This window comes from Entamoeba invadens (assembly GCF_000330505.1).
Source record: "Entamoeba invadens IP1 unplaced genomic scaffold scaff_1105074726053, whole genome shotgun sequence".
NCBI lineage: Eukaryota > Evosea > Mastigamoebida > Endamoebidae > Entamoeba > Entamoeba invadens.
The window spans coordinates 1-16,208 of NW_004443681.1; the positions used below are offsets into that span (position 1 = coordinate 1).

Consider the following 16,208-nt stretch of genomic DNA (forward strand, 5'->3'; position numbering starts at 1 on the left):
TAATTTTAATGAATTCTCAATAAACAATTAAAATTTAATAATTTATTATATTAAAATATTAATTGTATTAATCAAAATCATTGTTACGTTTCGATTCAATTTTTAAATAAAGTAAAATTACATAAAAATAAGAATGGATTCAAAAGTCAACAGATTTTAAAAAATCGAATTTTGGACTATAAAAGAAAAAATTATGAACTCAAAACAGTCATTCATTGCGATATTTATAATATGCGGGGAGAGATCGTGGTAAAATATAATATATAATGTGTGTGAGAGCGAGATAATTTAATTTGCCACGGTCGTTGACAACTTTTTGTGTGGCGTGTGAACAAAATGTTTAAATGTGTGTTGTATGATAAAAAAAGAGAACTCGATTTTCTTCCGAAATAATTTATTTTATCAACAAAAATATAAATGATTTGTTTTTATTCATTGGTTGTTCTTTGGTTTCATTGGTTTTTTATTAATTTCTAAAATTGCAAAACAACAAAAACAAAAATAGAAATTAACGTGTTTTAACTTCCCAAAACTGCAGAGCAGGGTTTTTCTTTTTTAAAATACGTGTAAATATTGTTTTTTCCTTTAAAAGTTTCTAATAAATTCCCCAACTAGTTTATGGATCCTAACCAGTTTATAGACCCCCTATAATTTGATTTTTTCAATATGAATTGTTGTGATGTGACCATGGTCCAAAACAATATTTTCAACTTCAATACCAATAAGTTTATCGACGTTGTAATTATCCAAAATCAAGCATTTTATTAAATTTAAAATATGTTTTTATTAGTGGTCGATATTCAAAACAATTTTAATAACAAATTTGTTCAAATCCTTAAATGTAAAATCTATTGATCACAATTTATTTTTTTTTCAAAGGTTCCCAAATCACTTTTGTTTTAACATGATAAATCTAAATTATTGGAAACGTCATAAAAAAGATTTTTTGTTTTTATAATGAAATTTGAAGTTAAATGTCACTTCTCCTATTTTTTCAATTCCTTTTAAAAACAATTATAGTTAAAAATTTAACACGTAATTTATACACAACTTCCATACCAACTTATACAAAAGGTTTATGTACTTTATTTTTTAATGTTACTTTACAACTTTTGTCACAATTATATTTCTTAACATTCTAACACTCAAATTAATTTAAATTTACATTGTGATTTATAATTACAATTTCCTCTATTTTAGACCCACTCATCACCGCGCCCCCTACAATTGTTATCACCACATATTTCATTGTTGTTGGAAGTATTATTTTGTTAAAGTTTACATATTCCAACACAACTTTCTCAATATTAATTGGCTTTTTCATATGTGTCAAATCACAGATAATAACTAAGTTGTCTTAAAATATTTTTTAACATCCTCGGTAACATATAATTTTGTTGGAAGTCTAATTTCCAATAATTTAAAAAGGTCGTATATTCCAATCATTTATTATACACTTTTGCTACTACTTTTTGGGAGCTCTCTACACTTAAGGTAGGAATATAACTTATGCTCCCCTTTCGAATAATTGAATTGAAAACGATATCTGTAATGTATGAAATATAAAATTAAACATTTTCAGGGAGTGTAGAGAGCTCGTAATGTTTTCTAAAAACAACTTGGGTTGGCTGTACACGAAAAATTAAATTTTAAATTGCGTTTTGGATATTTAGAAAATTGAATTGTGTGAATAACAGTGTTGTTGATAAATTTGTTAACAATAAGACATTTTTAAAACTTAGGTGGCTCAAAATATCGAGAAAATAGGTTGAGTCGGTTGTTGTGTTGTAAAACTTTATTGAAATGGTTTTGAGTTAAACAAATTAACTCAAGTTTTTTGCAAATGTTTGTATATCATTTTTGAATATTCGAATATAACTAACGTGCTCAAAAAACCATACTGTTCTGAATAGAACGGTTATTGTTTCTGATGGGCACTTAACTTTTGAATTAAAAGTCTTTCGTCTGTATTCATTCAAAAAAGTGGCAAAAGTTTCCAAGAAACTCATGTCATTTTTAATTCATTGGGAAGATACATTGTTTTTAATTTTAAGAAGACTAAATGGGTTGATGTTCAAACTTTTTGTGACATTATTAGTGAAATGGTTAAAACAAACAAAATTGTATATATATGAAAAAGTTGGAAAGTATAAAAGTACATTTCTCAGTTAAAATAATTCAAGACGGCTGAGTATTTTTTGCATAATTTTTAATTTAAGTTTACTGTTATCATTTTTTGTAAATAGCTTGTTATTTATCATAATTGATGGTTCATCATCGAATTTAAAACGGAATATTAACAAATTACTTGGGTTATAAAACAATTATTTCAATGTTAAAAAAAATAATGTTTATATTATCAAATATATATATACAGTTTTTGAAATAATAAATTTTTTTATTTTATATATTTCGAATTCAATAACACAGAATTAACCTGTGTTTAAGACAAGAAAAATAATAATTATAAAATAAATATGTTACTCATTTTTCATGTAAACGTGACCTTTTTCTTATTTTTTTAAACCAGGCAGTGTAAAAAAGTTCTAGTAAATATTTTAAGTAATTTTTTAAATTAAAAGTTTACAAAAACTGGCATTTATGTCGATTTTTTGGCTAATATGTTAACGACCGTCGTAAAGGATTTAAACACTTAAAATAAAGTTTTTATTCCACGAGTTAGCAAAGAAAAAATAACCAATGATAACACAAATAGAAAATAATTGGTCAATCACTTTAACAATTTTTATTGTTGTTTCTCATTTAATTTATTATAATTTAAAATATATATATATAAAGTCGAATTTTTAATTAACGATGGAGAAAACTAACTATACAGTTAACGGAAAAAGTGGGATGCTGAGAAAAAGGGGGATGCTACTCCAAAAATAAAAATTATTTGGTTTTTTTCGATTTTTAAATTATTTTTATTAAAGTTTTTATTATTATTTGTAGTTAAATTAAAAATAACAATGGAATTTGGGATGCAGCGCTTCAAATAAAATAAAAAATTAATTATAATTATTATTATATTGATACAAAACAATAAATAAAGTTAGAACTAAAAACTAAAAAAACAACATGGAAAAACAACAGACCAACCCTTTCTCGTTGGGAAACGAGGATGTAAGAATATTGGCACCAATTAAACTTGGTGAAATGTTAACACCGCATTTTATTGAAGAAAACATACAACTATTCCAATCTATCGTTGACAAGAAAACTTATAAAGAACTCAAACCTGGTTATAGTATTGAACAAATTGAAACATTTTTGATTACTTATGAAAGTTCTATGCCAATTAATACTACAAAAGATTTTTCCGAAAAACCCAGAAAACTCTACGAAAGATTGAAAAACGATGTCGAGTTATTAATTAAAATGAAAGATTCCACATTACGACTACAATTTGGTTTAATTTATTCTAAATATAAATTTCATGATGAGTGCACTCACAGATCATTAGCAGTTTTATTTAATATAAACCTTGGCATAATATCCAAACAAATTTCATATTATAATAAAGAGTTGATTGATGGTAGGAATTATATCTGAAGACATTCTTTGATAACTCCACTAAGTGAAATCGTTTTTTCATCGTTTTATAAGTTTTGTTCAACTCAGAATTTGGCAATTACACTAAAATCGTTTGCGTTGATATTAGAAAAAACACAATCAAAGAAGGTTGAAAATGACACATTAAGAAAGTGGTTAATGGTTCATTTGAATTTAAAATACGTTAATGGAATTCCTGAAGATATGGGTAGACTGCGAATTGATCCTTCAAATGTAATCACCAACTATCTGGATCTCTCCAAATTCAACGGCATTCCAATACAACTAGTATTCAATATCGACGAAATTGGTTTTGAAGACCGTGCCGATAGAAAAAACATTAAAGTGTTTGTACCTTCAAATGTAAATGTAAATAAAGTCAAAATTGGTTACAATAGAGGAAGGAAACGCACGACCTTGTTATGTATGATATCTATGGCAGGAGAAGTTCATTGTCCAGGAGCAGTGGTTGGATTGAAAAATTTACCCATTGAAATGTTCAAACACAATTGTGACTTGACCTTTTATTTTTCGGAAACTGGTTTCGCAACAAAAAACATCTTTACAACCTGGTTTGTGGAAAAGGTTGTACCGACCATTAACTCAATCAAAGTGAAGTATGGTTTTGATATTAACACACCCTCCCTTGTGACTATGGATGGGTTTAGCGGGCACGATATTGAAGTATTGAGGGAAATATGCGCCAAGAATAACATCCACATCCACATGTATGTTCCTCATACTTCGCATTTAGTTCAACCACTAGACCTATGTCTATTCGGATGCGTCAAGAAGACAAAGACAAATACCACACCACTTTTTGCCACACAAATTAGTGTAAATCAGCAACCCCGTGGTAATAGTGTTTTTTCCGTTTCAAGTGATTGTCATATCGGTGAAAATGACAGATTCAAAGGAGCAATGGAAGATTTAATTAAAGAAATAGCCAATTTTACTAACACTTCCACTGATGCACTGAAAAAAAGAAAAAAGAGCTAAAAACGGAGAGTCTTTTATAAGAAGTATGGCAGAAATCATGAACTCTATTGATCTCTCCTCTTTTCATAAGAATGTCATTTTATCATTCGAACGAGGAGGAATGGTTTCTAGGTTTGTGGACGGTAAATGGAGGTTCTATGATGACATACAAAGTGCCGAAAGATTTATTAAAGAATACAAAACTTACATCACAAATAATGTATTTATCAGAAAGGAGTTAATGGTCAAATTAACTGCACCAAACAACACCAAAGAAAAGGTGTCCATAATGGAAACGTCATCATGTACCGACTATCGACCAGATGATCACTCGAAGTTATCTTATGTCAATTACTTTCTGTCTGGGATTACAGCTGATAATGTCTGTACTGTCGCTCATTTAAACATGCTTAGTTCACTGTCTGAAATGCTGTACTGTAATGTAATTAACATGGATGATGAATATCAAAGATACAAATCACTGCAACCAAATGAAACTACTATTAATTATCATGGTTTGAATTTGTCTTTGGAGGTCTCAGAAGAAGAGTTGTTGGAAATCGAAAGATATGAAAATTAATTTTATTGCTAGTTTATTTTAATTGTTGTTTTTTACAAAAAATCCTTTTTTGAAATAAAATGGTTTTGATACAATTTAGTATATTCAAATTGTGAACCTTCTATTTTGGTTTTAAAAATTAACCAATAGTTGTGAGCATCCTCCTTTTTCTAGCATCCCCTTATTTCCGCCTACTGTACATTTAATTTTTTAATTATAATCAATAGCTTTTTTTTCGAAATAATTATTTTTTTGTTTTATTTTTAAAATTATTAACTTTTTAACCATATTATACATCCAAAAAAAGAAATGTGGAATTTGTAATTCCTCCTCTCGAGTAATATTAACACAACCGGCAGACTATTTACAATAGTTGACCGCAGAAGTGTCTTTGTTGTGGTGTAGTTAATATAGTTAATTACAGAAGTTTCGTAGTTGTAAGGCGTTTAATAGGTGAAACCGATTGACTCGAAAAGCAAATAAAACGATTGACAACCAGCGTATCTTTGAGAATGTCAGATGGTAAAAATTAATAATAAATTTACTATTTATTTATGGTTTTTAATTGGCGATGGTCGATACTATATATTATAATATAAAAAAACTGATATAGTAAATTTCCTAGTTGTATTTTTGGAATGTCGTTGATTAGAAATCAGACTTTATATGGTTGATTTTTTTACAACTAATATATTTGCTTTAATAACATATAAATATATATATTATTATTATTATTATTATTAAAAACAAAAATTATTTATTAAACAATGTTGTTTACTCATATATGTAAGTTGATTCCTTTTGGACCTTACCTGGTGTGTAATTTCAAGAAGTAGTTTTAAAAATTCATTCGATAATTTCAATTTTTGGCATATTTTGAGTTTAAATTCAATCCTCATTTTATGTACACAAATACAGCCATTTAATTACTATCCGATATAGTTATTAGACAGGCTCTAAGTATTAATTTAATTATAACAATCAATTCTTTGTTTTTATTAAATGTAAAGAATTTTTATTTTTACTAATAATAAAATTGTTATTAAGAGTGAATTAGTTGATCAACTTTAAAATTGTGGATGATGTCGTCTTCCTCTTTCCCAACCTCCAAATCGACCAAAAGGTGGTGGTGGTGGGAAGCACATTTGACTGCATCCGAAAGGATTTTGTCCCATCATAGGAGGTGGAGGTGGGCAATACCCATAAAATGGTTGATAGAATGGTCTTCTACCAAATCCGCATCCCATTTGGTCATATCCAAATTGATGTAGTGGGCAACTCATAGGTGGTGGAGGTGGTCTGTTATACATTTGGTTCATCATATACCATTTCCACATTCTCTTCATTTGTCGTCTCTCTTTATCCATTGGACACTTCTCATGTTTTCTTTTACACTTGTCGTAGTCTTTATCACTTTCTTCGTCGACTTCTGAAGAAGAAGACTCGTCTTTCTCAGTTTCGTATTTGATGTACTCGTCAAGTAAAGTCTGTTGTTCTGAAGTCAGAGTCTTCTTAAACTCAGCGAAGTCTGTTTCAAGCTTCTTTTCATTTTCAATGCGCTGTTTCTCGGCTTCTCGCTTTTCCTTGCGGTATTTTTGGTGTTCACAATTCTCCATTTTGTTTTACTGAATTCGTTTATTTAAAAAGTTGTTTATATATTTGGCCAATCCGATTTCAGTCATAGTAATCCGTTTTTATTAAAAGTGCTCAACAGATTACTCATTTTTTGTTCTTTTTTTCAATTAAGACATTGATTTTTTGGTTTAAAATGAAATCATATTTTGACTTTTTTGAAGTTTAGAACTTAAAAATAACTCTAATATTCAAAATACAAATATTTAGTAGATAACCATTTAATACTCAAAATACAATATTTGATAATTATCACGTTGTCTTGCAGATTGTGGTAAAGGTGTGGAATTGTCGACATTTACTTTATTTATTGCAAAAATATCACGTTTTGTCAATGACTGCTTAAAATATACATCATAAAAAGGTTTCAAATAAAATGTTAAATTGAATATATATAATATGTTTTCATAAAAATACATACCGTATTATTTTAATGAAAATTTGTATTTTTTGAAAAAAATACAAATTCAAAAAAATAATTAAATATATATGATAATAATAACATATATATGTAATTATTCAAAGTTGTTGTTTTTAACAGTATTTGACAACATAAAAATACTAATTATTATGCCTTAAAAATGCCAAATTAAATATATACATAGTTAACAATTATTATTATTTAAAATATGAATACGTCATAAACCACACGATTTTGATGTTTTTGTACCAATATATAATATAATTATAAAATCATTATAATTTATTTCTTTATTTGCAACTTGTTGCACTCGTTCAGTACATTGTTTGATTCAATAATCTAGTGCTGATAGTTACAAAATGTGTATTATATTTGATTAACAAATCAAATATAATTTTTATTGTCAATGTTAAAACAAATTTTATACAATTTATATACATGGTTTTGATATGTCATTATGACTCATATCAAAATATTTAGTTTTTTAGTTCAATATAATATACAATATTAAACAACAAAATATATTGATTTTGAGAATACGACAAACAAAAAAACGATTATTATTTTATTACTGAAGTATCAACTTTATAATAAATAATCTAAATAATATTTGATTATTTAGCAAACATCACAAAAAACTCGATATTTTTATTTTATTAATAATATTACAATAATTCTATTTAATGTATTATATATTTAATTGTGTAATACTTGTGAATATAAATATGTAAAGTTATCGACAATTAAATGATTGCATCGATAATTATAATATTAAACGATTAAAGTTAAACAATGAACAAGTTTTAAATTCATATTTTTTAAAACACACACTTTATATTGTATATTAAAAATAAATAAAATACAAAACCATATTAAAACATTGTTTATTTTAAACTTTCAAACAATTTGATGGAAAGCTCTCTTGACAGCATTATTGCTCTTTGTAATGAAGCCAAGACCAAATTGAATGCTTACAACAATTATTACCCTTCTTAGCTCTAGCCCCAGACAAAAGCAAGCCATTAAAAGTTCGTTATAAAGCTGCTCAATCACTTTTTGACAAGGCTTCGGAGAATGTTGCACGTTGGGGAGCTTTCCAAAGTGCACTCAAAACTGTGAACAAGTTTCTCGTTGATCTTTCAAATCAATTTACTTCTGAATCGAGTCGAAGTGAAAACAAAGCAGATGAATACAACAAAGTGTATTCTCTCCTCAAAAGTGTAGAAAAAGAGAGATTTGCAGTTCAAATGCACGAGTTGAGTACGTCGAGCCAAACAAAGAAATCACCCAAGATTACAAACAAACAATTAGCATTACTTCTACCTCAATATATCAGTAAAGTCGCGCAACAAAAGATAGAGACGCGGAGTGGTCTTAAATTTGAGAAAGTAATTTTTGATGGTGAGAAAGACGACTTCTCGCCAAACACATCAGTTTTTGGAGAGAAAATCAATCAAATTGAGAATTTGTGTTACATAATACAGAGTGAGAATAACAACACTTTTGGTGGTGTCATTTGTAACCAAATTAATGTTGATCCGGACGAAGACTATTTCTTGAAAGACGACAAGGCCTTTGTGTTCAATTTAAACGGAGAACAATCAGACAGATATATAGAAGGAGGCGATATTATCAAATTTTCATGCGTTGTTGGATCTATTAAAAATGAAGACTATTTTTTGGGATGTGTGGATATGCTATTTGTCTTGGTAAAAAAGTAATAAAATTAAAGAGTGCCAATACGTCATCAACAAGATGCCTTATGGAAAGTTGTGTGGTGGTGACAACTTCAAGTTAAAGAATTTTGCTGTTTTCAAACTCGAATAAATTCGTTTTTAGCAAGTCGATTTTGGTTGTATTTGAACGTTGAATACACAGCATTACATTCTATTGTGATTTTTAATTAAAAAACTAAATAAATAAATTACAAATTCGTTGTTATAATAGTAAATTCAATATTAATCCAATTTGTTTTTTATAATTTATATTTATATCACAACATTTATATCAATTTCTGTTGATTTTTCAAAAAAAATGTAATTTCGTTTCGAAGTTGAATAAAACTTGTTTAAAACATAATTGATTTTTGAAATACACAATTCGCTTTAAATAAGCTCTTCATCCACATTATTAAAATATCACATAGATTAAACGATTATATTAATATTAGTATATATCATATTATTTGTATTTTTAAACCAAGTTCATATTACATTATAAATAAAAACATAAACAATTATTAAACATCAACGTATTTTTAATAAAAATGTAATGTCATCATATTAATATAATGTAATAATGATATCAAAGTTAAAGATATAGTCGGTTTGGGAAAGTTATTTATAATATTAAACTAATATATTTTTAAAGTCGTTATTAGAAGTAAATGTTCCAAACTTATAAGAAAAAATACAAAAATATACTTAATATGATTATTTAAAAACTAAATAACCAATAACACAATCTTTAACCTAAATAAAGATAAAATTAAATAACCAATCTTATTTTAACTTTTAAAAGTCAATAAATACAGTTGACTTAGTAATTTAATTGAACATAATTACAGGAAATTATTGCTAACAAACCAAAAGATAAGTTTAAAAGTCGTTTGGTAATCATTAAGTTGATAAACAGGTTATCTGAAATTCAATAACTCTTTTTTTTCGACTCTACCACACATTTTATTTCTTTGATTTACGTTGTTTTATAGTTTCAATCTTTTTTTGTTTGATTCATTTTTGTATTCGATCGTTTGAAGCGTGTTAGTTAACACTTTTTAAATATATCAACGTTTTTTTTGTTTATGTAGTGTACCAAATAAATGTTTTATTCGTTGATGTAAAAAGCGTTGTTTCAATGTTTTATGAGTGAATTGTTGACAATAGAATAAATTATTTTTTGTTTTTGCGTGTAAGTATTAGTTGTAAAAAAATCAACCATATAAAGTCTGATTTCTAATTAACGATATTCAAAAATACAACAAAAAAATTTACTATATCTGTTTTTTATATTATAATATATAGTATCGACCATCTCTAATTAAAACCATAAATACATAGTAATTTTCTTATTAATTTTTACCATCTGACATTCTCAAAGATACGCTGGTTGTCAATCGTTTTATTTGCTTTTCAAATTAATTGATATGACCTATTAAACACATCACAACAATGACACTTCTGTGATTAACTATAATAAATGGTCTGCAGGGTGTGTTAATATTACTCGGAAATTCATTAGAGAGGAATAACAAACTCGACATTTCTTGCTTTTCTCCTTTTTTGAATGTATATTATTGTTAAAAAGTAAAAAAATTTTAAAAATAAAACAAAAAATAATTATTTCTAAAAAAAAGCTATTGATTATAATTAAAAAAACTAAATGTATAGTTGATTTTTTCCATCGTTTATTAAAAATCCGAATTTATAATTGATAAAATAATATTACCAAAATAAATAAGGTTTTTATACAGACTTTATATATTAATTTTAATAACCCCATAATTTACAATTAATTGATATGTTCTACGTATATTAAAGTTTGAATCAAAATTTCAACTGTTACCAAATAACAATGTTATTATATGGACTTGTCATTTATTAACAGTGAGAATGATGTTTTAAAACGTTTTGTAATTTATCCTTTCACAAAAAACACAAAAACACACATTGTTTTTTTGCATTTGTTTTATTATCAGTTAATAATTATTAAACATTATTAAAATTAAAAAAAACATTATCAGTTACTTTATTATTAAAAAAATTATCACCATTGAAATAGTTTTAATAATTGTAACATTTTGCAAATAAAACCTTTAGTTGATAAAAGGCATACTTTTTGAATTGTGTTGGGTGTAATTGTCGTCAATCTTATTTCGAAATAGCCGAATTGTATCACATTGTATACAAATCAATGTTTTTTATGTTCGTTCTTGAAAAAAAATATATTTACTTTTGTAATACGAAAAAAAATGTGCTTGAATAATTAACAAACATGTTCAGTCCAATATTTTTGAATTTTAAATACAAAAACATGTTGTTTTAATAATTAAACGTTTCAAAAAACCAAAAAATAACAAAAAATTAAACTAATTACACAATTTTCAAATAAAAAACGTGTTTTATTAAAAACATTAACTATATTGATAGGTTGAATAATTAAAAAAAATCAGAAAAGATATTACTTTACATATTAAAACATTTGTAATTTATTAAAAACAACATTTTTTTAAAAAATATTTTATATTTTATAACGAACTTAAAAACTAAATAATATAGAATGAACAACGAAATTGCAAAAGTAGCATTGATTGGTCCTTCGGACGTTGGAAAAACGGTATTATTAAATAGCTTTTTTAAAGAAATTACATATGACACAAATCCAAGTAATGGTTGTTCTTATTGGGTTTGTTGTTTAAAACACAACACAAATAAAAATCATTTAATAACTAAAAGGAGAAAAAATTTTTAATTGATCGAAAATATGTTAAAGCTGAATTATGGGATACATGTTTGTCATTTTTTGTTCTATTAATATAGGAATAACAAAAAGCTGGAAATGACCGTTGCAAAAATTTCAACAAAATGTATTTTAGGTTTGTATTTAAAAGTAGTTGTTTAAATAAATGGCATTGAATTATAATACAGACTATAATTGTTTTTATTCCAAATTAGAAAATTAATAATTGAGACGATAAGTTGGTATAAAAAATTTAAAATTAACAAATAGAAATTTCAAAATAATCGTTTTCTTATTTTCTGTTGCAAGAAGAGATACTTTTAATTGGATCGTTGAAATGAGTAATTACATGAATGCTTTTCATGATGTATCGTCTATATATACTGTAAATAATACTTATATCATTTGTGGAACGAGAACAGATCTTGTTAAAAAACGTGAAGTATCTAAAAGTGAAGCAGAAGAGTTTTCACATAGTAAAGGTTATTTATATGTTGAAGTTGGACAAAATTTTGATTCTCTTAAAAATGTATTGGTTGAAGCTATCGGCAATTATTACATTGAAACCGAAACATTGACCAATAAGAATGTAACAAAAAAGGAACAATCACAGACTGGTGATAATAAATGTGTTCTTGTTTATTTTGTTTTTATATATATTATCACAAAAAGTAATTAAACTGTTAAATATAATGTATAGTTAGTATTTAAGAAAAAAATATAATTTTTATTTACATAAACATAATTTATATTCAATTGTAATATAAGATTATTTTAAAATATATTCTAATTAAAATATCAATATAAACTTAAACAAATTCAATGATAATAACAACAATTGTATTACTTTATTGATTTTTGAGTCAATTGTCAGAAAATTATACTTCATTATGAAGACTTTTAACTTATTATTTGTTTGATTTTTTTTATATAATAATTGCTTATATTATCACCCAGTATTTTTTATGTACTTTCTTGTTAGTTGATATAAACAATTGATATTTTCACATTTCCAAAACAAATTTGCAACTTAAACTTAATTTATGTATTTAAAATAAGTTATAAAAATTGATCAAGCTTAAAAGATATTTAACAAAAGTAACGCTATTGTTATTAATGGTTTTTAACTTTGAAGACAATGACCATAATTTGAATTTAGAGTAGAAAAAATAAAACACAAGAAGTATAATATTAAATGTTTTAACAAATTATTAGATCGATTAGCATTAATTTATTAACTTTATCAACGATTATCCACAAATTAAAAAAGTACTTACACATTACAAATAATATAGTACTTGTAATCGTAAATTAATAATATAAAAGATTATTTTAATTAAAAAATTAAAGTAGTAAAAACATGCACTAAAACTACAAAAACGTTTTATAAACAAAAATTGACCATCATTCAAAAAATAAAACTTTGATTTTCAAAGACAACATATTTATATACAATATGTGTGTCCAATATGTCTCAAACACTGAAAATGTTTAAATATTAATATTTTCTATTTCTTTAAAATTGATAGATTCCAATCATCAACAAATACAATTAAAATAAGTCAGTTATAAGTTTCGTTTATAAATTTACAAATAAAAAACGTGGGTAATCATGAAAAGTTATTCTTATTTAATTTTGAAAAATGGTAGTTGAAAATGATGTCAATACATGTGTTCTTTGTACCGATTTTTATGCTTTAGAATAATTAAAATCATTTCATAAAATAGAGTCAAATTTGACAACAAATTAGGATGCGCCTTTTTTGTTTTAAATAGTTTTTATGTAACTTTTGTTTATAAAAAGTGATTTTTGTTTAGAGTACACATATTTTTGTGTCAAAATAATTAAATTTATCAAATAATGATTAAATATCCGTGTATTTATCATGTCCTCATTTTTGTGGTTATTCGATTAATGGTTAGTTATAAATAGATTTTAAGTGTTGTTGTGTCTTTTGGCATAAAAATGTGTTTTTGTATTCAAATAAAATATCATAAAATCATTAATTATTGGTATGAAACAACAAAAATATAAAAACATGATATTAGTATTTATTAAATACGCATACAACCCTTTTATCATATTAAAACGAATATAATCTTGTTTTTAAACAAAAGATTAGTTGTTAAGTATGTCACAATACAAAATTTCCAATTTAGAAACACATCGTCATCATTTAACAAATTCACCTGTAATGTATTACAATCAAACAACTATTCCATATCAAAGTTGTTATATACAACCCCAATTGATAACATCTGAATTTTTACAACCAATATTTTCAACACCAAGTTTAGGAACGAATCTACCAAAATTACAAAATGATCAACAAACACCATTTTTTTTCTTTATCAAGGCAAAACATATTTAATTCAATTCCTTAAAATGTTGATATTCAGCCCTTTTATAACAACCAAGATAATAATAAGATAAACCACGTTCTCGAAACAGTTTTAAGTTCTAAAGGTACTTATTTGCCGGTATTAGATGGATTTTTGTTTTACAAAGATGGAAACACTAAAAATGGATTTAAATGTTCATGTTTTAGAGATTTGTGTAAAGTAAAAATTAAAATAGAATTAGTAAAAGATGGTGATGTTTATAATTTTAAATCCTTTGTATTTGTTGGTGACAATATTCACTATCATAAAGATTGCCCACATTTAGAAAAAATAAATAGTATTAAATACATTGAACAAAGAGCGTTAAATCATAATCCTCAGCTTCCTAGATCCGAAGGTATGAAAATTTTTGATTATTTAAAATACAAGTCCCGTTGATCTTCTGGTAAAAAATTGTTTTCTGAAAAATTCAACAAATTCATAATGTTAATGGAAATTTTGATGAACATGAATGTTATAATGAATATCATATTTACAAAGATAATAAAATGGATATTTTTTGTTGTAAACAAAAAATAAAACAAATTACAAACATTGTCACTTTTTGTCTTGATGGAACTTTTAAAGCTGCCCGAAACCTTATTACCAGTCGTATACAATTCATGGAATATTAGCAAATGGACAATGTTTTAGATTGTTTCATTGTCTTTTGAAGGACAAAATGAAAACCACTTATGACACAATGATTGATGTTGTAATGGGGTATGGTGTTACTTTCGGCATTTCAATGTTTCACAAAGAATCAACAACACTTGTAGAGTTTGAAATTGCAGTAATTCGTTCTCTAACAGAAAAAACAAAAACAAAAGTTCAAGGGTGTTTGTTCCATTTTGGACAATGTATTTGGAGATATTGTCAAACCATTGGTTTAAAAAAGAGATTAGAAACTGATGAAAAATTATGTAAAAATGTAAGACAACTGAAAGCTATCGCTTTTTGTCCAATAGATGACATTCCTTGTGTATTCCAAAAGCTTTAAGAAGAAAGTATAAAAAAGGAAGATGGCGATTTTATAAAAATTATAAATTACTTTGAAAAAAATTTGGATAAAAGGATGTTTTCTTCCCAAACTTTGGTGTATTTTTGGACAGAATAACAGGACGAACAATTATACTGAAAGTTACCATAATGTTTTTTTCAAAAGAATTGGAAGGAAAAAACCAACACAATGGCAATAATTGGAATGTATCAAAGATTATGAAAACGAAGAAATGCAAATTTTTTCTAAAATGATAACAAGTGGACAATTTAAGCGTACTTCCAAAACATATCAAAAAGAAAATGAAGCAATCAAGAATCTCACAACGAATTACACAACTCAAATAACAACAAATTATTTACACGACTTTTTAGATAAAATATCACTTGTTGTTAAAAAGTTCAGAGAGGAATGCATGTATGAAGAATTACCATTTGAACAAAAAACAAAAATTGATTTTGAGGAAGAAAAATTAAAAGAAAAATTGAAACAAATGATGTGACAGAATCTATTGAAACATTAGAAGAATATAAATTTTGTGAAAAGAATGTCAACAAAGTAAACATTTTAGATTATACAATAGAACACGAAGAAAAAGAACATTTGGATAAAAAAGTTCAACAAATAAAAAAACTAAACTAAATACCAAAACAAAAATTCAAAGTAATGATGTTTTTAAACCAAGAAAAAAACAAAATCGAGCAATATGTGGTTCACTTAGCAGTTTATTGAAGAGAATTAAAAAGGGTGTAATTCCTCTTTAAACAATAATTGTTTTTTTTTCTAAATAAATATATAAAGAAAAACTAAAATGTATATATTTAAATTTATAATTAAATATTATTTTGAACAAATATGTTTATTACTAAACATAACAGAAAACACTAAACAAAAATCAGTATTTTGAAAAAATAAACAAAAATCGTTAAACAAAAAAGTTTCACCCACATTTATTATCCAAAAATTATTATTTCGAAAATGTTATTGTTGTGTTATTTTGACAGTTATTAATAGATGCACAATAAACAAACGAGGTAATCAATTATTAATAATCAAACAACTTAACTATTCTTGATACTTTTTTGTTTTTTTCCAATATATTTGGATTGTTATATTTTATTATTCCTTTAAGCGCTTTTTTTAGGTTTGTTCTTTTTAATAATATATAATACCATCTAAGTACAAATTATTAATAAAATTGCTTGTTTTGTCATTTTTCAAGT

At 25.5% G+C, this 16,208-nt stretch overlaps 3 protein-coding genes across 3 annotated transcripts; 2 read left to right on the top strand and 1 right to left on the bottom strand.

Moving 5' to 3' along the window:
- Window positions 1-4,579: 4,579 nt before the first annotated feature.
- On the top strand, window positions 4,580-5,113 carry EIN_320800 (hypothetical protein; the record flags this gene model as incomplete). Its single annotated transcript, XM_004260440.1, has 1 exon — window positions 4,580-5,113. The coding sequence occupies one exon, from the start codon at window positions 4,580-4,582 to the stop codon at window positions 5,111-5,113; it is 534 nt and encodes a 177-aa protein (XP_004260488.1).
- A 1,046-nt stretch (window positions 5,114-6,159) lies between these two features.
- EIN_320810 (hypothetical protein) lies at window positions 6,160-6,708 on the bottom strand (the record flags this gene model as incomplete). The annotated part of the gene is made up of 1 exon (XM_004260441.1): window positions 6,160-6,708. The coding sequence occupies one exon, from the start codon at window positions 6,706-6,708 to the stop codon at window positions 6,160-6,162; it is 549 nt and encodes a 182-aa protein (XP_004260489.1).
- A 1,684-nt stretch (window positions 6,709-8,392) lies between these two features.
- On the top strand, window positions 8,393-8,866 carry EIN_320820 (hypothetical protein; the record flags this gene model as incomplete). The annotated part of the gene is made up of 1 exon (XM_004260442.1): window positions 8,393-8,866. The coding sequence occupies one exon, from the start codon at window positions 8,393-8,395 to the stop codon at window positions 8,864-8,866; it is 474 nt and encodes a 157-aa protein (XP_004260490.1).
- Window positions 8,867-16,208: the final 7,342 nt, after the last annotated feature.